Here is a 22,958-nt window from a genome sequence, read left to right as displayed (position 1 = left end):
TCTATTCCGTTCATACAAACAACAAAACGTACGATATAAAATACACCCAAATTAAATTAATTGTCAATTGCGATTTATGTGTGAATAGGGATGGGTACGATTTGAATAGTTTTCAAGATGGTTTACTTAAATAACGCGAGGAATATAAAGCCAGTCGACGTAAACGGTGCATTGTGATGTCGCATCTAGCTGTGATGTGTTTTCTTTCAAACCAAACAATCGCAGCCGTTTTCCTTCAATTGTAAACACCGACGGTTTCAAAGACGACGCGCTGATTGGCTGATATAAAGTTTATCTGAACATGACCCCTAATCGGGTTATGTCAGATCTTCTTACGCAAAGTATACGGCGCGGATCTAAGAAGTCTGATTTTAATTAGATTGACAGAATGGCGTAATGCCCTTCTCTGAATCTTCATCATCTAACAGAGTGACGTAATGTCCTCCTCTGAATCTTCTAACAGAATGACGTAATGCCCTTCTCTGAATCTTCAAACAGAATGACGTAATGTCCTTCTCTGTATCTTCTAACAGAGTGACTTAATGTCCTCTGTATCTTCTAACAGAGTGACGTAATGCCCTTCTCTTATAACAGAATGACGTAATGTCCTTCTCTGTATCTTCTAACAGAATGACGTAATGTCCTTCTCTGTATCTTCTAACAGAATGACATAATGTCCTCCTCTTCTAACAGAGTGACGTAATGTCCACTTCTGAACCTTCTAACAGAATGACGTAATATCCTTCTCTGTATCTTCTAACAGAATGACGTAATGTCCTTCTCTGGATCTTCTAACAGAATGACGTAATGTCCTCTGTATCTTCTAACAGAGTGACGTAATGCTCTTATCATTCAAAAGAATGGCGTAATGTCCTTCTCTTTTAACAGAGTGACGTAATGTCCTTCTCTGTATCATCTAACAGAATGACGTAATGTCCTTCTCTGTATCTTCTAACAATGACGTAATGGCCTTCTCTGTATCTTCTAACAGAATGACGTAATGTCCTTCTCTGTATCTTCTAACAGAATGACGTAATGTCCTTCTCTGGATCTTCTAACAATGATGTAATGTCCTTCTCTGTATCTTCTAACAGAGTGACGTTATGTCCTTCTCTGCATCTTCTAACAGAGTACTAGTGACGTAATGCCCTTCTCTTCTAACAGAGTGACGTAATGTCCTTCTCTGCATCTTCTAACAGAGTACTAGTGACGTAATGTCCTCTGTATCGACTAACAGAATGACGTAATGTCCTCTGTATCGTCTAACAGAGTACAGAGGGATATGTTGTACCTTGTATCTATTGATTGTTTAAGTATTGACAGAGGTTGGCATAGACATGAAAACAGAATGTTTAGCATGTTGTGTGCGACAGATGTCAATAGCCTCTTCAAGTGTTTCCTTACATATATTATACAGGTGCACGTTTTCATAAATACAGAAAAGTATGTAAAACACAACTTTTATTCAACCTATTTCTCATCATACAATAATACATAAAGCCAACACAACCGGCGATATTTATAAAGCAAACGTTAATTTATTCATTTCATTGATATTTTATTAATCACACATTGGGGGGTTGACGAATCCAAACACATTGCACTCTATCATGACAGAGAACAGAATATAGACTGCGTATACCATCAGACACATGACCCCCACCCGTCTGTTCAGGCGCCAACGAGTGTACTTTAAAGCTGCAATCTGTGGAGAAAATAGTACACTCAGCAATTATGTAAATTAAGAATGTCTAGAATCAGTGGCGGATCCAGAAATTTCCGAAGGGGGAGCAGTAAACAGATGGATGGATGTCTTGATGCCCCCCAGTGGGTCCAGGGCGAAGCCCATGTGAAACCCATGCGACAACGCTCCCTGAAAATACAGGGTTCTGCCCAAATAAGACAGATATATTTTTAGTGGTTTTGATCATATCTATAAATAAAATGGATTAAACTTGTGAAAGGGAGTGTATGCGTCCGGAGCGCGATCCGCCACTGAAAATTAACCATACGATATGTATGACGTATCTATCAATCATACTGCAGCTTCATTTCGTTTATATGCAGAACTATAATTCAAAAGTAAATTTGTAGGACATTGAGAAATATTCGAAATAATGGACTTGCTATCTATGAATTTCAGGAAGATTGATTACTCTGAACTTACTAGTATGATAACTGTTAGAAATAATAGAAGTATTGAGAAAATCATTCCATTGCTATTGATGTGAACCTACAAGAGAAAAGAAAACAATATAGTGTTAGTGTGCATTTCTTTATTATATATTATGCATTTACGCGCAAGCAAAAGTGCAACTTACCGATTTAAGTGTTTTAGTTTTCTTAAAGTGTATAAAACCCTTCACTAAATTTTCAAATCTTTGGGAATTTAAATGAAATCAAAACATTTGAAAATATTATAGAATATTGTATTGAGAAGAACGTCTACAAATAAGGAAATATACTGGTACATATTGAAATTCAGCAATTTTCTTCCATCTTTAAGAATTTTCAAAACAGAAAATTTAGTTAATTTTTCATATTTTCATTCTACTTTCATTTATTTCGTAATTAATTTCCAGCTGTTAATATATGCGTATTGTATTTATCAACATACATACACAAATTGTTCACATCTGCATCGCATTCATGAGGAAATGGCCATCATTACAATTTGTAAAGATATCAAAAGCAAAAACATTGGATGGTATGGAGACCACTCTGACTGCTTTATACATTAGAACTGATATCCCAGTAATCAACTGCGGTGAGTATCTTTAAAGTCAGATAATATTGGTGTTCCAGACGAGTGTTGATCAATTGTGGGTTTTTTTTATGTTGATGTAATCAGCATACTTACTGTCGTGCCTGCGTACGCAATGCCAGTCTTTAGAAACCATGGTAACGATAGTCCTAATAAAATGTCAAATACATTACTTCCTAAACAATTGGAAACAGCCATGTCACCCATTCCTGCAAAGGTGAAGAAATTAATCATGCCAAAGTCAATCTTGTACCTATCTAAGCGTACTAATCCGTGACTTTTTTCAATTAATTTAGAAGATCAATATACAATGAAACCAATCATATTTCGTGTTAGCCTTTTCAAAACTCTAATTTTGAAATCTGTAAAGTCAATATAAAGCGATGTCCGTATAAATAGTGAATGATTGTTATTCCGTGTGGTTCTCAAAATCCACTACCACCTCCACTCCCAATTCATCTGGACAAACCTCCTGTACCCTGATTACATATATAAAGAAATTACTATTTATTGAATAGCATAAACATATGATATACTAAGATGCATTCTGTTCATAATGGTACACATTATTCTACCTATTCTTACAAAATGATGACGTAGTCAGTCAGATCTAATTTAATATTTAATATGTTTCAAGCACGCGGTATCTGTTTTGAGTTATGTAATATAACACTAGAGTTTTACATCATAACTTGACTAGAGTCTATTTTTCTATCCACGTGGATGTTACCTTGCTTGGCGACAAAGACACTGGCCATGGCGTCTGGAATACTGGTTCCCGCAGCTAGAAAAGTTATCCCCATCACGCTGTCTGGTACATCAAACGTATAGCCGATCAACGTCACCTGTGAAAATCACGTAAAATTGTCAATATATAGACATCATCTAGCATATAACTGATCAAAGTTACCCGTGAAATCAATATGAATGCACTATCTAGCGTATTGTCGAGCAACGCCATCCGTGAAATCACTAAAAATTGTCAATACCATTATACATTATCTAGCGTACTGTTGACCAACGCCATCCGTGAAATCACTAAAAATTGTCAATACCATTATACATTATCTAGCGTACTGTTGACCAACGCCATCCGTGAAATCACTAAAAATTGTCAATACTAGTATATGTACATTATATAGCGTATTGTCGATCAAAGTTGGAGGGTTCCTTTTTCAGTTGTAATTAAGCGTGCTGAACGAAATCAAGGCGTCTGTATCGGCTGATAAGGCAATCCTTGCTGAACAATTTTGAACATAATGGGGAAAAATTCAGCGTCGCACATAATTCTCGACGTCAAACTCACGCAACTTCCGAGATATCAACTCTTCTGTGATAGATTTACGTTCAGTGTTCTGTTGAACGCTTGGGTGGGTACAAGATGTATACATATATTATAGACTAGCTATGTAAGTACGGATAAAAGTAATGAAAGTGTAAATTTTGTTTATATCAACCGTTGGTATAATTAAACTGACCCTATCAAGAATAATATTTGATTGAATTAGGCCATTAAATTAAATATGAAATTGTTTTTTATTTCCTCTTCTGCATGAGTGATATTTTAATCAAAGAAAAATGGTGATTATCGATTTTTGTTTGAGCTATTTTATTATTGAATACTAATAAACTTACTAATATTGTATGTCCCTGCAGTTTGGGTGGTTGAATGATGTCAGATAATCGATCTTTAGGCAATATATGAAGGCAGCGATAAGCATTTGTACCCACCGCGTGTGGACGATAGTATGTTTTGCGTCTCACTGTGCGTAAGAGTTCCACAAAGGGAAAGAACTATTGAGCAACTCGGAAATTGCGTATTTGTGAGTATGTCGTGTTATGCCCTAAGACGAACTACCGCTGCATAATATAGACCTAAGCATGTTGGGGTCATTTGATGACCTCTGAAATGAGGAAATTTCCTGCGATAGTCCTATGTTAAACCCACATTGTTTCGGACGTTCTATGTCATCGACGTCCTCTCTGTGACTGTCGCGAGTTACTATGGTTCCAATAACAGCATGTTACTTACATGTAGCTTATAATCGAACGTGTAAATTTTTGGGCGAGGCTTATCATGAATTTCAATGAATCCAAACTCATTTTTACCGCCAAATTCGCAAGCTCGATTAAGCGAAGTGACACACTGTTATCGGAACGATAGTAATCATACCGGCGCCTATACTTCTAGGCCTCGCCAATAATGATATCCCGTCTATGTCTATACTGGACTCTCTCTCTCTCTCTCTCTCTCTCTCTCTCTCTCTATCTATCTCTCTCTCCATTCAGAGACAGGTCGTAAGGTGAGCATACGATAGTCTTTGCTTTTCAATGTTCTATTTGTATAAGTTAGTCAGTATGTAACATTTCAGAACGGCACTAGAACCGCCGCGGTGGTCTAAAGGTTGGAGCGTTCGCCCCGCATGCGGAAGGCCGGGGTTCGAATCCCGGCTGCGACAGACATAAGTCGTTAAGCTCCATCGCCAAACGCTCGGCATCAGGTGTAAATGCCATGGGTCCTCGGAGATGGCCTTAAAAATGGATGCCCCGTGTTACAGTAGGTGTGGCACGCTAAAGAACCCTCACTGCTCAATGGCCTAAATTTGAAGCCCTTCGTCGGTATTGATAACGTCTCCATATGAGTGAAAAATTCTCGAGAAGGACGTTGAACAAGATACAATCAATCAATCATCAATATTAGGTAACACTATTTATAGGTAGGGGACAGCAGTACTGATGTACGTATGTGTTCAAATCTCGTGACTATGTGTGCTATATGCCGATTCCCCCTCAATGGTTTGTAAACTTTTATTGTATAAACTAGTCAGTATTCCGTAACATTGATCAGTAATTGTGTGTCAGTAATGAGGTGTTCAAAATATGGTGCCAATCATCTTCACAAGTCAAGGGTTATTGATTCTTAGCTCGCACTAACCCGTGACATCCGTGACTATCAAAAAGTTGGGCTCTTTCTGATTGGTTCCCACAAAGACTGGGAACCAATGAGAATGCGAAGCGAGAGATCCAAATAAAAACACGTGTAATGATAGCAATATTGTCTTCAACAAAAAGGTTTCCAAACTTGATCTACTATCAACAAACTTAATTAGTGGTGTAAATATTACAATTGCGCATGTTTATCAATACAGCAGTATGAGATCGCGTCATTTGTATCCATGTACACCATCACAAGATGCAGTGATTTCATTGGATGTTTTATTTATAGTGGATTGCGTAATGATGTAATGAGCCCAATTTTTATATAGCGACTGATGTCAAGGGTTAGTGCGAGGTAACGAATCAATAACCCTTGGCTTGTGAAGATGGGTGCCAATGTGCAATATATTTGTCCTCAATAGAGTGTGAACTCTTATTTTTTGTCATTTGTTATATTTAAAAAAAAAATGACATTTCCATTCTCATTCAGATTGTCTTGTTATAAATCATTTCAAATAAATTAATACTAACCCCCTCCCCCTTTTTTGAAAATTTTTTGGTGGAAATAATTTCTCTGAAATGTGTGAATTCCCGGTCTATCTTATCCCTCTTTCGATTCATGTAATCGTTTCATGCTTTTTGTAAGCTTTAGAAATTGGCCTTCTATCGGTATAATAAAATACACAAGGTATGAAACAAAAATTTGTAAACAAACCGTTTGGGGACACATTTTCCAAGTAATTACAGCGTTACCTAAGGAATTTTGGCGAGCGGCAGGTCAGGGAGATGTCATACTACAAGTCTCTTCAACTCAAAACCCATCTCATCTCTTTTATTTGACAGTCTTGCGTGCATTGATGATTGATCGGACAGGGTTTCATCTCTTTCAATGGCAGCCAAAAACGGAGGTCACAGGGTACGAATTTGTTGTACGCGCCGTGTGATTGGTTCGCAAAGACATTGCTTAGTCTCGGGATCATCCGATTAGTCTCGGGATTATTCGTGGACCAATCACACGATACGTTATAAATTCTCTACTTTGTATTGCTTATAGGAGTTATGAGATTTGGGCAAACACGGACTCCTGGACACACTCTTTGTAAATAATACATTTGTATATTTTTCGTTGTATTTCAAAAGAATCCTCAAAACAGCACATTTTGATGACGTATTACACAAATAAGCCTACTTCGTCATTAGATTTACACTACAGGTATGGTGGTGTTAAATACATGGCTGTACTAGTTCTGACAAACGGGAGGTCCCATGTTCGATTCTCGCTCCCAGCGCCGCATTAAACTTAAAACGTTTGACATAGGTAGTGACTGTTCCTTACGCCCAGCATTAGAAGTAAAAGACAATGATTTTTCGAACATGACCTTAAAAACAAGATCCCATGCCATGGTAAGCGCTGGTACGTTATAGAACCCTGACTGTTTCAGGCCTCATCGCCATGCTTAAATCAAACTGTGGCACTAAAGCTGATGACGTCTTCACATTAGTGAAAAATTCTCAGATAGGACTTAAAACAAGATACAAATAAAGCTAGTTCTGGCTAATGGCTTAACTCTTCAGCTCGATCGGTAGAGCGCAGACCAACTCTCCAGAGTTCCAAGTTCAATCGTCGGCAGAGGCAGGTACTGTCTTTGTTGCAAAAGAATTACAATAATATACTACTTCTTAACAGGTTTAAGTTTGTTTTTTAAGTTCACGCTTATTTAGGAGGCACACATAGCATTAATTATTGCCGATATATTTAGTATTTATGACAAACGTTTTGGTTAAGACCTGATATCATAGTATTCAAATTTACCTAGTTATAGTTATACTCTATCAGATATTAGCGAGTCTTTCTGTCTGTCAGATATATCTTATAATAATAGACAAGTAGACTTAATTCACATTAACACGTACATGTATGTACACATACAGGTATCATGCTCTTCATACAGCAAATCACATAAGAAATTCTTGAAAGACATGATAGAAAAAAATGCTTCAATTACACATGAACTTACCATCAACACCATTGTTTAAGAAAATATCTTAACTTTTGAAACTTTGAAATATACTTACCACAAAGACAATTACATAATATTTTTGCCGTGTTTGATGGTACTTACCATCCAGACCATTACATAAGAAAACGCCACTATCCACAACACAGAACACACAAAAGTTGCCATAAACCAGTTTTCCCACCTACAAAAAATAACGATTTTATTAAGTACTTTGTCCATCCACACCAAGTCCATCTATAACAACTAATCGGAAGTCCTCGAATGTTGAGCGTGCGAGACAACCGAGGAGTTCCGATTGATAGCAGCAGCGCAGTGCTTACCGCTCTTTTCGACAGTCTGGTACAGTGTAATACAAGATAACCCTTAATGGAAATACGGAGCCCCATTTCACCAGCTTAAGAACACCCTCGTCTGAAAAGAATGTTTATAATATCAAAACTTAACACAGGCTTGTGCCATCATACAGTAATCGTGCAGTCATTCACATTAAAATCAACATACCAAGCTTTGGTACGGTTTTCCACCCATCAAGATTTTCTCCTTCCATCGTCATGTTAAACCTGTAAATAATCGGAAGACACGCAGCTGATGAGTCTGTTCATTGTAGTGCTTTATCCAGCTGCGGGTGTTTGTTATTGTATGTATATAACTGGACGACACTTCATATGATGTCAAAATGTTGGTTATGGTGAGGTAGGGGAAGTTTGTCACACCTCCAAACCGTCCATGACTTGTCGCAATGAACGCCTGTATTAACGTAATGATCAATAAAAAAAATTGTCGATTCTAGGAAATCAATTTCAAAAACTACTTAAATCAAATACACTGTACCTACTATTTGTGGATCTTGTTTTGTTATGTCTGTTTATTCTTTTACGCCCCATTCTAGAATTCTTCGCGTACATTTATAGAGATATCAGAAGGTGCAGTTCATGTGGCGACCAAAGTCATAGCAGTGAGGGTTCTTTATTGTGTTAACGCCTACCGTGACACGTGACCTTAATTTTTGAAGTCATATATCTGAGAGACCCGTGACATTGACTTTTGATACCGCGAGCATGGCGTATGAACAGTTACTCTCCATGTCAAACACCTTCGTTTGAAGCGACGCGGTATCAAGGATTGAACCCGATGTTTCCTGATTGCAAAACGAGCGCCCTAACTTCTAGGCTTCAGCAATGACTTATACTAGCGTTCCAATAACAGCGTTTCACTTCGCTTGATTGAGCGTGCAAAAGTTTTGGGCAATGCTTCTCATAGATCAATGAATCCAGTTTTACTTTTGTTCTCAGTGACCAATCAATCACATTTTTTTTAAAACAAAGGGCATAGCTTGGTCATCCAAACTCACTTTTATTGGTCCCGTGGGGATCCGGGTTAGAATAGGTCCTTAGTTCCCCTCACTTGTCGTGAGAAGTGACTAAATAGGGCGGTCCTTTGGACGAAACCGCAAAAAAAGAGAGACCCCGTGTCACAGCAGGTGTGGCACGATAAAGACCCCCCCCCCCCCCTGCTCAAGGGCCGTAAGCGCCGAGCATATACCTAAACTTTACAGCCCATCACCAGCAATGATGACGTTTCCATATGAGCGGAAAAGCCTCGAGAGGGACGTTAAACAACTTTTATTGAAACAACACGGCAATTCAGTCCGTGAAATTTGCATGCTCGATCAAGCTAAGTGACAAGCTTTTATTGAAACGATAGTATCATCAGAGAAGGGTGTTATACTTTAACATTTGCAAAATTAATTTCATCGATTAGTCGAGTACTTTTTGCTTATTCGGGCGTCGGTGACATTGAAGAATAATCAAATGTTTGTTGGCATCCTTACTTTTGAAATATCTTAAAAACTATGCTGTTACTGAATCAGTTGAAGCTTTATCTTAATCAAAGGGCATGTAGTGAAGACACACGTGGGTGTGACAACTCCGTCTCTCGATTGTACTAGATTGTAGAAGTTACTCACCAACCTCTTATAGATCTGGTGTAGGAAAACACGCTAGACTTCTGCGCCATCTTCCGGAACTGCTGTCGCTTTTGTAAATGCGAGTCCACAAGCATGCGACGTCGCTAAAATATCCAATCAACATTCACTTATCATTCACTTATCCAATCAACATTAACTAATCATTCACTTACTTATCCAATCAACATTCACTAATCATTCACTTACTCATCCAATCAACATTCACTTAATTATCCAATCAACATTCACTAATCATTCACTTACTCATCCAATCAGCATTCATTTATTTATCCAATCAACATTCACTTAATTATCCAATCAACATTCACTTATTTATCCGATCAACATTCACTTATCATTCATTTACTTATCCAATCAACATTCACTTATCATTCATTTACTTATCCAATCAACATTCACTTATCATTCATTTACTTATCCAATCAACATTCACTAGTCATTCATTTACTTATCCAATCAACATTCACTTATTTCTCCAATCAACATTCACTAATCATTCACTTACTTATCCAATCAACATTCACTTATTTATCCAATCAACATTCACTAATCATTCACTTACTTATCCAATCAACATTCACTTACTTATTAAATCAACATTCACTAATTATTCACTTACTTATCCAATCAACATTCACTTATTTATCCAATCAACATTCACTTGTCATTCATTTACTTATCCAATCAACATTCACGTATCATTCGTGAACTTATTTTGTTTCTCTACTGTAGTAGTTTTAAGAGCTATAACAGAAAATTTAAAGATAGGAATGCCTAGTTATTAAAATGAATTTGCGGACAATCTTAGCCCTTTTTGTATATGACAAAGTATGTGTACCTACGTATGATATGATAAGAAAGGCTGCAGAACGGAATCTTGTTTTGGGTCGAAAGCGTTTCATCATCATCAATCGAAAGATAAAATCACAAAACTTTGGTCTGAAACAAAAGTAATTAATCTAGAACCCATAATACAAATAATACTCCTGAAAACATTTTTTATAGTATTTTTTAAAAAATGAAATGGAAAAGATTTTTTTCTTGTTCATCTTACTTGATTTTCGTTGATTTTGCATATTCGTCGGGCGGCAGATCGGGTTCAGGGTTCTGGGCAAGTTTGTGGTCCACTGTCGTGAAAACGTCGTCATCATCCTCGAATGCCTCTGTAAGTTCCACAGAAAATATGATTTGCTGATAGCTAGTATTGTATCCGATATGTTTCAATCTTGATGAAAATCATAAATTTATACATCCATTTCGACCCAACCTTTACCGCGTGTATTTGGAAAGAAATCCATATACATGATCATGAACCCAAAATCTGTTAATCTATTTATTGAAAAAAAAACAACTAAAGAACATCAACATTAACATTAATTTCATGTTTATACTAAACAGCTATTATCAAAGATATTTACAAGATGTGTTTCATTAATTATACTGGATTCAACCCATGCAAGTGCGGGTAATGTTAAGATCGTCAAGCATGATTGGTTGCATTTCGGTTGTGTATTGAATCAAAATGCAAGTGCTTCAGAACAAAATTGAGATTATTGATAGGGGGAAAATGATGTCTTGATAAGTCAGATGAACAATATTTCATTTATTCTCTCAGTTTTGAGTCTAAATCTTAGCAAATCATGGAAGTGTTATTTAGTGCAAATATTGCTGAAACATTAGATTAAGTCCGACCATGCGCATATTGTACAAAATTATAAGGATTCATATCATTATTGAAATCAAGAAAATACAAAATGTAAACCTGAATAAGAAATTCGGGATACAGACTTTCACTCAACAGCCAAATTTAAACTGGATTTTCTTACTTAAATTCTTATATGATGCAAGTCAAAATCTCTCATTTACTTCTTGGAAACCCTACTCTCTCTAGCCTGTAAATCTTATTCTAACTTAACGACACTTGCCACAAATAAACTTTAAAAAGAAAATGACGAAATTGAACACTAGATTTATGCTTTTATAGATAGGTAAATATCGTATGAAATGTAATTCAATCCCATGATATATATATATATATAAACTTTTGAACATCATAGAAAATTTACAATTGCCTTATTTCTTTTTTATTTTATCATCTTTATTTTTTTAAATTTTAATATCGAACTTACAAACAAACTAAGCCAAAATATATATAATCAACCCATGAATCGATTTTTTAATTTTTGGTATCCAGTGTTGATAATGGAAATCCTCTCTACTGTACACTGTATATGCGGCCTAATTCTTATTCATTTTTTAAAATTTGCTATTTTCACTGTAAACCAAAATTGAAAATAGAACTACGGTAAAATATAAGATCTCGACACTATGTGCATATGATGGAGGTCTTGACTGGTCTCTACCGAGCGCCTTGATATTTCAAATCTAATAGTCATGTTAAAATGTATCAATTATTGAATACTTTGACTCCATAATACACAAGCCACGATCACCTATCTTGAAAGGCGAGACACTTCTTTCTGGTAAGAGAATACATTTACAGATAGTATGGATTTTCTGTTGTTTTGAATTCGTGAGATACGAAAGTTGAAATTTCCATAATGGCTGAACCTCAGACGCACAAGGACAATAAGAAAGGAAGGACGGCGAACACTCAGAATTTGTCCTTTCATGTGTTTTGTCGACTATAGGGAATGGTCTCCAATTAATATTTCAATAGAAACCAAGATACAATGATAAATGCATATCTTAAAGACAGAACCTTTTTTAGAAGAGGAAACAAATTAATATAGAGGCAGTTTATACAGCACGTATTTTGGTTAAAAATATAAACGGGGAAATGAGATCAGTTATGAATTTTGAAATAAGTTTTAAAAACCCTAAAGGTAAATAGTACGAAATGCAAAAATAACACGTCATCCGAGGCTCTCCGTCAGCTCGGTGAAATAAGGGCATCGAGAAACATCCCTCAATCTGAAAGATGCCTGTTTTTATATTCCAATTGACCAAGACTTCATGAAGTACTAGTATTTTCGTTATAAGGTTCAAGATTGAGCTATCAATTAAAAGCGATATTATATGTTTAGTCCACCACAAGCATCGAGGACTTTTAACTACATTTAACTTAGTCATTGTATTGTTTATTACCAAGAACCATAGAGTTCATAGGTTTAACGTTTTTACATAGAATGAACAAACATAAATATAAACAAAGGTTATACATAAAGTGAGTACAATGCAGGTTAGGTAAATGGACACAGAACTCGCAACCCACATAAAAATTCACAATGTAAGTCACTCTGGGCGATTGGTAACTAATAAACACATCACGGTTGGTAAAATCGAGAGAAAATTCTCAATCCATTGTTTAAACTGCGGTTTGTGATCAATACCGATAATTCTATGAGTCCCAGTCAGATAATAACGTACATAGGCAGTGTGTATCATTTGGGGGATATATTGTGTTTACCCAATACAAGCACGATCTGTGAAACTGGAATACATGACAGCACAGCTGACGACAGTGGAACTATAACGCAGCACCATCTGCCCGGGAATTGATCTCTGATATTTTATGATACCCCTTCCGATTAATCTGTTTCAGTTTTGGAAGCCTTGTAGCAGAGATATGGAGTTTCCCATTCCATTTACACAACACCTAATGAGCAACAGGTGCCTAAAAAGAGCAAACACTGTGAAGGATAATTTGACACATCATTTGGGACTTCTGGAGAACTCGTACTCACATTTCTATTTGTTAAAATGACAAAGTTTTTCTCCAGATACTGGGCACGACTCCTCCTGATACCTCAGTTGGTAACATCAAAACAGTCACCACAACGGGATCTACGAGATACATGTAGTATAGCGTGGTCTAAATAAATATTTAGTTCAAAGCGATTGGTTGTATCAAGATTTTTTTTTTCTAGATTTGGAAGTAGTGTAACTTTCTACAAAACAATTTCTACCACAGCTAAGAGATCAGATAGAGTTTGTGAGACAGTACTGTAGTTTTTCAATAGATGGGGATCAATTAACCTCTGTACCAAAACTTCGATTTTGTGGGTGTTGATATGAACGACAATATGCGCACTTAACAGATCATCTGAATGTTCTAGCCGACGGTAAAAATTCGTCCATCAGAGTGATCTCTAAACAATCGGGAGTTTACAATTATCTTCATGCACTCGGAAAGTCCAATGATAGATAAATTTGCTCCAGTTCACAATAACAAGATACTGATTGTTTGTACGTGTAGCAACAAATGCACTTTCAATACCATGTGTAGGGATGATCACTTAATTTATGCTTACCCTCTAATATGACTGACTTATTCCCAAAGTATTAGAACATGATAGTAAAAAAGTCTCATAATCTTTCCTGAATGTTTTGATTTCACTAGCGATGATATACATGTACAGTACTAGCAACAAGCATTTCATGTTAATTTCCATCACATCACATAATTTTCATTTCATTTCCATCATTTTGAATTATAGTTAATTTTGTATTATCCAATCAAAACTAAAACTGTCCTTTCGGTACTAATACCCCCACGGGGCACACTATATAATTGACAAAACACACCCACCCACTCCCATGCCAATAGAAAATGGACATATAGAAAATGGAAATATCCATACATTCACTATAAATCAAAATGTAAGGTACATACAATGTAAAAGTTATTTCACTTTAATAAAAATGTATGTAAAAGGTCTAATTCAAAACTTTTAATTTGTTTTTTAAATATTCTCCAGACAGAGACATTCACCTAATCAAGATAGAGGGCTCACGGCTGATGTGAACGGTCAACAGTGGTCAACAGGGGTTTCAACAGTCTCATTTGAAGTCAGCATTTCTTAAATTCTATGATCGTTAAAATGATCTTATTTGCAAATAGAACCTGTCATTAGGTCGAATTTATTCACCCGTTTTATTCCCGCTTTTTAAACAGAATAGAAATTTGCAAAACTTTCTAATACTTTGAATATTCTAATTTAAAATAAGAAATGCATAACTTCAGTCTAAGAACAATGTATTTACGTTTAAATCAAGTCTTTTTATGAATTTTTAAGATATACTCTTTTTAGTTTAAAAGATGACCAAGTCCATAAGGAGAAAAAAGCCTGTAAATTGAAGAAAATTTATCCAATCAATAGAGAAATATCAGATGCACATCTTCATATGGTGAGTAATGAGTGTACAATTTTTCAGAAAAATCCGTGCACTAGTTTTCTTAGAACAAGAACGAACAAAATCACGTCTACGGACAGATGGACAGATAGACAGCTCATTCCAATATACGCCCTAAACTTCGTTTACCGGGGTATAGTGCACGTGCTGGCAAGTGTTTTTGGCCAAATTAAAGAGTACGGAGTCTAAGAAAAACTTACAGACATTTCAATGAAATCCAAAGCTAAAGAGTCCAAAAATAGTAAGTTCAAAAAACAATGCATGGGCAGTATCGAGCATGTGCGTGTGTTTCAGCTATTTTCAATCATATTATAAAAAGTGAAAATAATTAACAGTGATTAATCTAAAAAATCCCATAAATAATACAAAATTAAAAGTAGGGCAAAACGGACCCCCGGATACACCACAGGTGGGATGAGGCGCCTAGGAGGAGTAAGCATCCACTGTTGGCCGTTCACACCAGCCGTGATCCTCTATCATTAATAAGGTAAACGGACTAATCCGTAGTCAAAATCAGTATTCAGAGAACAACGTAACAATTGGTATGAAACACGTCAGACAGCATTCCACCTAACGACAGGTTGTACATGTATTTGCAATAAGATCATTATAACGATCATAGAATTTGCGAAATGCTGATATTAAATGAAACTGTTGAAACCTCTGTAGCATAGCTTGCATCGATTAAAAAATGATCATATACAGAACATGCTCTCGCATATCGAATCAGTTGATAGTCAGTTTTTAAATCGAGGCAAGCTACTGACAAACAAGTTGATGGTACAGGGGTTTCGACAGTATCGATTGAAGTCAGCATTTCGCAAATTCTATGGTCGTTATAACGATCTAGTTCGTCAATACAGCCTATCATTGGGTCAAATGCTGTCTGACGTGTTTCATACCGATTGTTGTTAGGCCGTTCTTGGCACACTTATTTGACGACGGATAACTCCGCTTACCTGATCAGGATACAGGGCTCACGGCGGGTGTGACCGGTCGACAGGGAATGCTTACTCCTCCTAGGCGCCTGATCCCACCTCTGGTGTGTCCAGGGGTCCGTGTTTGCCCAACTATCTATTTTGTATTGATTTTAGAAGCTATGAGATTGATCACTGTTCGTTATCTTCACCTTTCATAAACACTATATACAGGTGATAATGGAATATTGCTACATAAATATGGGAAGTTGACGATGGAAAAGCTGAGGTCATCCCGTTTGTGATAACGGTGAGTTGTCCGTTGTCATCTATGATCAATAAAATATCCAAATATGAACCAGATATGGTAGACTCTGTAGTGTCTTTTATTTCGAGTTCACTATATATCGAATCAACATATGAATGAAAATGAACATTGTTGATAAATAGGCGTCGTCAATACATGTATATTTAAATGTTGAGTTAAAGGCTACCGCAAGAGATTTTTTTAAATACATATTTTATAGGCACTTGTTTCATATACTTATGATGCGCATAATACTCCATTTCCGTTATTTATGATAGCATTATAGACGCATCATGTTCTTCAAAGTAAAAGAGTACTGAATTTGGAATACATGTAAGTCGATATTGTGATGCCCAACAAGTTTTTGAAGATATCTGCAGCCTTCTACAGCATCATGGACACAGAAACTGCACCAAAGAATATCCTTCAACAAAGAGTCCTCCTAAACAGTAATGCCGAAATTTATTTTCCGGATGCTAAGCGAGTTACCGAACCAAGTATTGTCCAATCAAAATTAAGCCGGTCAGTCAGTTAACTGTGTCAGTCTACAATGTAATTTACAAATCATTTCATTGAAAAACAAAACAAAAGTATGGCTGATTCTGAAATTATATAGTCTGTAAAAACCCCAAAAACAATGCATGCGCATGCGCGATTAATTAGACGAAATGACATTCATTCCACACATCTAAAGATGGTATTGCTATAATCTTAGAGAAAAGTCCTGCATCAATCCTCCATGTAATTTCTCAGAACAATCGTGGATAAATATGGTTGGAGAAAATAAAAAAAAAGAAACAAAGTAGAACCAGTATATTCCCATTCTACGTGTGTGGGGGGAACGATTACCGTAATCCCTGTTGAAGGTCTTGATCCCGTTGATGGGGAGGATATTTGATGTGAGTATCCTGTCAATCTTCCCGGATACCCATGCTTGAATAGGAACGTCGAATCTGTTAAAGGTACAAGTTAAAGTTTAATTTTTGTAGACATCGACAAATAATTCTTTTTTGAAATTCATATTTCTTTCTTACTTCATAACAAGAATGTATCCTCCATAGAAGATTAGCATCATGAGTGATTCGTACCACGTGACTTTGCCGTCCTGTACGACCTACAGAATTTAAACTATATTTGTTAATGATTAAGATTATATACCGAAAATATCACGTAAGTAGTCTCTTTCTCGGACACAGGTTACCTAGTGCAAACTTTTGTGGCCAACTTAATTGAAATTTGCTAAAAATCTTTACAATGTTTTGCTATAGAAGTGAAGAAGAATATCTTTGGGTGATTAACGCCGAGCTCTATATGGTTAGAGATTCATCATTAACGCTTATCGATATCACAGGATTTCTATTGGAACATATTCATTACTTAAAATTTATATGAAATTAATAGTGCATATACGAGATGTATTACTATTCAACCAAAGTTATTCGGACGAAACAGAGGTCGATCTATTCCTTGTTATCCAGACAAAACACTGACCGTTAACTGTTCTTCAGACCAGTCACAAGGGGGTGGGGTGGGGTGGGGGAGGGTAAGAAACTTACCAGAATCAGGACGATGACAGAGAAAGAGTAACACACGGCGTCCCTGGTAAACGACCACCAAGACAAGGTCACCACCTAAAAATAGGTCAACCAAATAATATTTAAACGACCACCAAGACAAGGTCACCACCTAAAAATAGGTCAACCAAATAATATTTTTCAACTTAAGAATTTAATACTGTGATGATAATGATGATGACAAACAATAGCAATAATGATGATAATCATGATGATGATGACAAACAATAGCAACGATGATAATAATCATGATGATGATGACAAACAATAGCAACGATGATAATGATGATGACAAACAATAACAATGATGATAATAATCATGATGATAATGATGATGAAAAACAATAACAATGATGATAATGATGATAACAAATAATAACAATGATGATAATAATCATGATGATGATGACAAACAATAGCAACGATGATAATGATGATGACAAACAATAACAATGATGATAATGATGATGATAAACAATAGCAACGATGATAATAATCATGATGATGATGACAAACAATAACAATGATGATAATAATCATGATGATGATGACAAACAATAGCAACAATGATAATGATGATAACAAACAATAACAATGATGATAATGATGATGATAAAGAATAACAATGATGATGATAATCATGATGATGATGACAAACAATAGCAACGATGATAATGATGATGACAAACAATAACAATGATGATAATGATGATGATAAACAATAGCAACGATGATAATAATCATGATGATGATGACAAACAATAACAATGATGATAATAATCATGATGATGATGACAAACAATGGCAACAATGATAATGATGATAACAAACAATAACAATGATGACAATAATGATGATAAACAATAACAATGATGATAATAATCATCATGATAATGATGATGACAAACAATAACAATGATGATAATGATGATGACAAACAATAACAATGATGATAATGATGATAACAAATAATAACAATGATGATAATAATCATAATGATGATGACAAACAATAGCAACGATGATAATGATGATGACAAACAATAACAATGATGATAATGATGATGATAAACAATAACAATGATGATAATGATGATGATAAACAATAAAAATGATGATAATGATGATGATAAACAATAACAATGATGATAATGATGATGATAAACAATAACAATGATGATAATAATCATGATGATAATGATGATGACAAACAATAACAATGATGATAACAAACAATAACAATGATGATAATGATGATCATAAACAATAACAATTATGATAATAAACAATAACAATGATGATAATAATCATGATGATGATGTTGACTGTTATCATTATCATAGCATTTAAAGCATTATTGTGTATTTCATATCAGCAGTATACAATGACAACGAATTGATGAAAGACGCTATTGAAAGACCAATTTGAAAAATAAATTATTTAAATATTCGTTTTATACACGAAAAAGCCATTTTCGAAAAAAAAAGTTATTGCGTGTGTTTAATCCTCTCTCTCGTGTCTTGTTATTCTTCAGCTATAAGGCAGACGCACTGAAATGTCAAGAGATGTGACATTATATGTTCTCACGAAATGTCATAAAAGTTCCACTCCAGTCCGTAATTCCTGTCAGAATATGAGAAGGAAATGGATTCATTTTAGTCGGAAGAAACTAAGCCAGACAAACAGTTATAACATTACCAAAATGTTAGTATTATAAACTTCCGTGGGAACTGATCTGACATCAAATAATCTTATTTTCTAACAACGTCCTTATACTTTCAGTGATCATTTTTATTGCAAACGACAACCGAGTATGCATGTTATTAGGTCAATTGGGCCTCCTCAAATTCCTTCCCATTTCTTAAAGCATTTTCATATGTATGTACTTGTATGTTATCTTTAGATAAATCCTTGTTGTCCTACGATATGATATTATAAATGAACGACTTTCTCTGGAATTTGAGCTTTTGATCACAAAATACACACTTCCATAGTTTATTATTACATAGATAGGTCAATGGTAGGAAAAGAAACCATCTTCTCCAATGCGATTGGTGTGGGTTTTTTTTAAATAAATAAAAAGAAGTACAAGAAATGGCATATTCTGCGGAAAAAAAGAGAGAGACAAGAAATGCTTATATAATATTGCAGGGTTAAAGTCTCTTATTGCATTTCCCGGTGACCAATTAAGCGCTTGTCATATATAACTCTTTTCCTTGATGACATATCTAATCGTCCGCCCGCAGCTGATGAAGTTCAATCAATACGCACAGTCGCCCCTTCATGTAATTAAGATACACTCCGAGGACTTTCGCTTCTTTCACATGTCACATTTAATTCAATCAGAACTAATTTTCTCCAGCCTACTGTCTAAATATTATTCTACACGAATAAGTCATTAAAGCGTCTCTATGTATTAATTAATTTTGAGCAGCCTAGTAAAATCAGCTCTCCACAGGCATTTGTTTAGTTCGCTGTTTATCCTCCACTTTGGTCTTTTTGGTGTAACAGCGCGTGCATTACTAGTACTGTTTGGTATTCCGTGTAACAGCGCAAGCATTACTTGTATTGTTTGGTATTCCGTGTAACAGCGCGTGCATTACTAGTATTGTTTGGTGTTCCGTGTAACAGCGCGTGCATTGCTAGTATTGTTTGGTGTTCAGTGTAACAGCGCGTGCATTACTAGTATTGTTTGGTATTCCGTGTAACAGCGCGTGCATTACTTGTATTGTTTGGTATTCCGTGTAACAGCGCGTGCATTACTAGTATTGTTTGGTGTTCCGTGTAACAGCGCGTGCATTACTAGTATTGTTTGGTGTTCAGTGTAACAGCGCGTGCATTACTAGTATTGTTTGGTATTCCGTGTAACAGCGCGTGCATTACTTGTATTGTTTGGTATTCCGTGTAACAGCGCGTGCATTACTAGCATTGTTTGGTATTCCACGTAACAGCGTGTGTATTACTTGTATTGTTTGGTATTCCGTGTAATAGCGCGTGCATTACTTGTATTGTTTGGTATTCCGTGTAACAGGGCGTGCATTACTAGTATTGTTTATTCCATATTTCATGAATTTTGTCCAAAGTCGCCTCGAAATTACTTGCATTTTACTTTTTAAAAAGAAATCCCCTTCAAAATTTCTTCAGAATTCGCACTACTGAATACTGAAAAATGCTGACACCATATGACTGTGGACCCTGAAAGTTTAAGTAATGCCCTTAAATCACTGTCAGTATTATCTACGTTATTTCAAAGACCAATGTGACAGTATTGCTAAAGCAATGTAAATTCACTACCTAATCCACAATCAATGAATTTTTGACGAACATTTACAAGGAACCTCTAAATGTAAAGAAAAATGAAATTTGTGTAAAGGATCGCCACTCTTGTCACGTCTCCATATGAGTGAAAAATTCCCGAGAGGGACGTTAAACAAGATACAATCAATCAATCAATCTCCACTCTCGTAATAAACGACATACGACGTAGCGGAAGTTGACGACTGTAGATACACTGCAAGTTTCATATAAGTGCGGAAAATGAAGTGGGGCCAACTGATTGACAGACAGACGAAGAGAGAGGGTCTATATTCCCCTTTAGTGTAACCGAAAGTGGACAAATAGCTCAAATGTGTGCACTATCTGAGAGGTTGTAGAATGTTTGTTACAAGTGAAATCCAATCGTCTTAAACTGCTCGCACCGTCCAATGACAAATAGGATGTTAAATGACGGAACTCACTTCTCCGGCTAATAGGCCGCACAGTCCAATGACAAATAGGATGTTGAACACTGCCGATCCGACAATCGTCCCTACTCCCACGTCACCTTTTGTTATAAACACTCCTGTAACATTTAATGTTTACCGTAGAAAATAAATTTAGTATTGAAAAACATATTTATATTATCTGGAATCTGGGTTATGCAAATGTGTCATAGTGAAATGCAAAATATGAGAAAAAGTCAGCAATACACACCTATGATAGCAGTGCATAACTCGGGAGCTGAGCTTCCGGCCGCCATAAAGGTAGCACCAGCCACGTCTTCACTCAAACCAAGTTTCTAGGAAGAATTTTCAAAATTTTCTGCAGGAGTGTCATAAATTAGAATATCATTATGTTGATAAACCGAAATAAAGATTTGGAAGCTCCTATCAGTAAGTCATGTGATATCCGGATTCGTATTTTAAAGAAAAATAATCATAAAACAGTTTGAACAGCAATTGTTTTATATCATCTTTTAAAGGCATACCGAACTTATCTTGTCGAGTGAAGTCACGAAATATTCATCACATACAATAGCCAACGCGATAAACATATAGATGACCATGATGAAGTGTAATAGGAAAGCGCCGTGTTGTCTTTGATCATTGTTGAAGGCATCGGGTGGAAACTCGAGATAAGCTGCAAAAACAAGTTATTATGTTACATTATAAAACAATATCATCATGCATGTATATCAGCCCGAGTAGTCTATAAATGTGTACAATATTTCTTTTATCGCCTACTTATGATATTCTTAAAAGCATCATTTCCCCCCGGAAAAGATAAATAAATACTATATCTTCATCGAACATATACAAAGATTGAGTTCCGGCTGGATTATTCATTTCTACACGGCCGTCGGATACACATTTTATTTTTTGCAAGTCGGTTTGATGTTCACGTGATTTTGGATACCGTATCAAGATTCATACGCGCATTGTTTACAACACCCGCCCGTTTATGAGGAAATGACTATCATTACCATCTGTAAATATGGAGGTTATATATATATATACATAATCATGTGTACTTATATTCTCTTTAGAGAAGTCGAGAGGCATAGCCTACATCGACTTCTCTTCGCAAGGATTCATATTTTGATTCTGGAAAACGTGTAAATGCCGGAGTCGGTGACGGTTTATGCTTCGACCGACGTTTCGACTCAGATGTGCCTGGATTTACGCAATAGACAAGTTGTTTTCAAACATTTAACAGTAATGCTCAAAACTGTCACAATAAAATCAACACTTACTTCTCTCACGACTTCTCGACTTCTCTAAAGAGAATAGTGTACTTAGTCATCGTTGGATATATATATATATATATATATATATATATATATATATATATATATATATATATATATCCAAATTGTGTTTTTAAAAAAAATCACAGTGTCCGGTATAAAATATTAAAAGAAATAGAATAAACAGTACACAAAGTTAAAAATTTAACGCAAGCGCTTTCATTTTATAATCCTCAGGCGTTACATTTTAAAAATAGTTTTGAAATGGTTTGACGTCATAAAGGCGTCCT

The 22,958-nt window shown here is 35.7% G+C and overlaps 1 protein-coding gene across 2 annotated transcripts in view; it reads right to left on the bottom strand.

Moving 5' to 3' along the window:
• Positions 1-1,443: 1,443 nt before the first annotated feature.
• The window catches only part of LOC125649802 (sodium/potassium/calcium exchanger 4-like), a 27,567-nt gene continuing 6,052 nt past the window's right edge, over positions 1,444-22,958 (bottom strand). Inside the window, exons 3-18 of one of the 2 annotated variants that reach the window (XM_048877600.2) lie at positions 21,910-22,061; positions 21,636-21,720; positions 21,401-21,504; positions 17,647-17,721; positions 17,125-17,204; positions 16,940-17,043; positions 10,764-10,872; positions 10,552-10,648; positions 9,689-9,792; positions 8,224-8,282; positions 8,043-8,133; positions 7,825-7,903; positions 3,495-3,609; positions 2,861-2,913; positions 2,168-2,233; positions 1,444-1,705 (exon numbers count right to left, since the gene is read on the bottom strand). In XM_048877600.2, coding sequence (XP_048733557.2) covers positions 1,562-1,705; positions 2,168-2,233; positions 2,861-2,913; positions 3,495-3,609; positions 7,825-7,903; positions 8,043-8,133; positions 8,224-8,282; positions 9,689-9,792; positions 10,552-10,648; positions 10,764-10,872; positions 16,940-17,043; positions 17,125-17,204; positions 17,647-17,721; positions 21,401-21,504; positions 21,636-21,720; positions 21,910-22,061 — 1,517 coding nt within the window. In that variant the 3' untranslated portion in view covers positions 1,444-1,561. Of the gene's footprint in view, positions 1,706-2,167; positions 2,234-2,860; positions 2,974-3,494; positions 3,610-7,824; positions 7,904-8,042; positions 8,134-8,223; positions 8,283-9,688; positions 9,793-10,551; positions 10,649-10,763; positions 10,873-16,939; positions 17,044-17,124; positions 17,205-17,646; positions 17,722-21,400; positions 21,505-21,635; positions 21,721-21,909; positions 22,062-22,958 lie in introns of both variants that reach the window. The other variant, XM_048877599.2, reaches the window with a different exon arrangement.

Source organism: Ostrea edulis, chromosome 5, assembly GCF_947568905.1.
Source record: "Ostrea edulis chromosome 5, xbOstEdul1.1, whole genome shotgun sequence".
Taxonomy (NCBI): Eukaryota; Metazoa; Mollusca; class Bivalvia; order Ostreida; family Ostreidae; genus Ostrea; species Ostrea edulis.
This window is presented reverse-complemented; position numbering and strand designations above follow the sequence as displayed.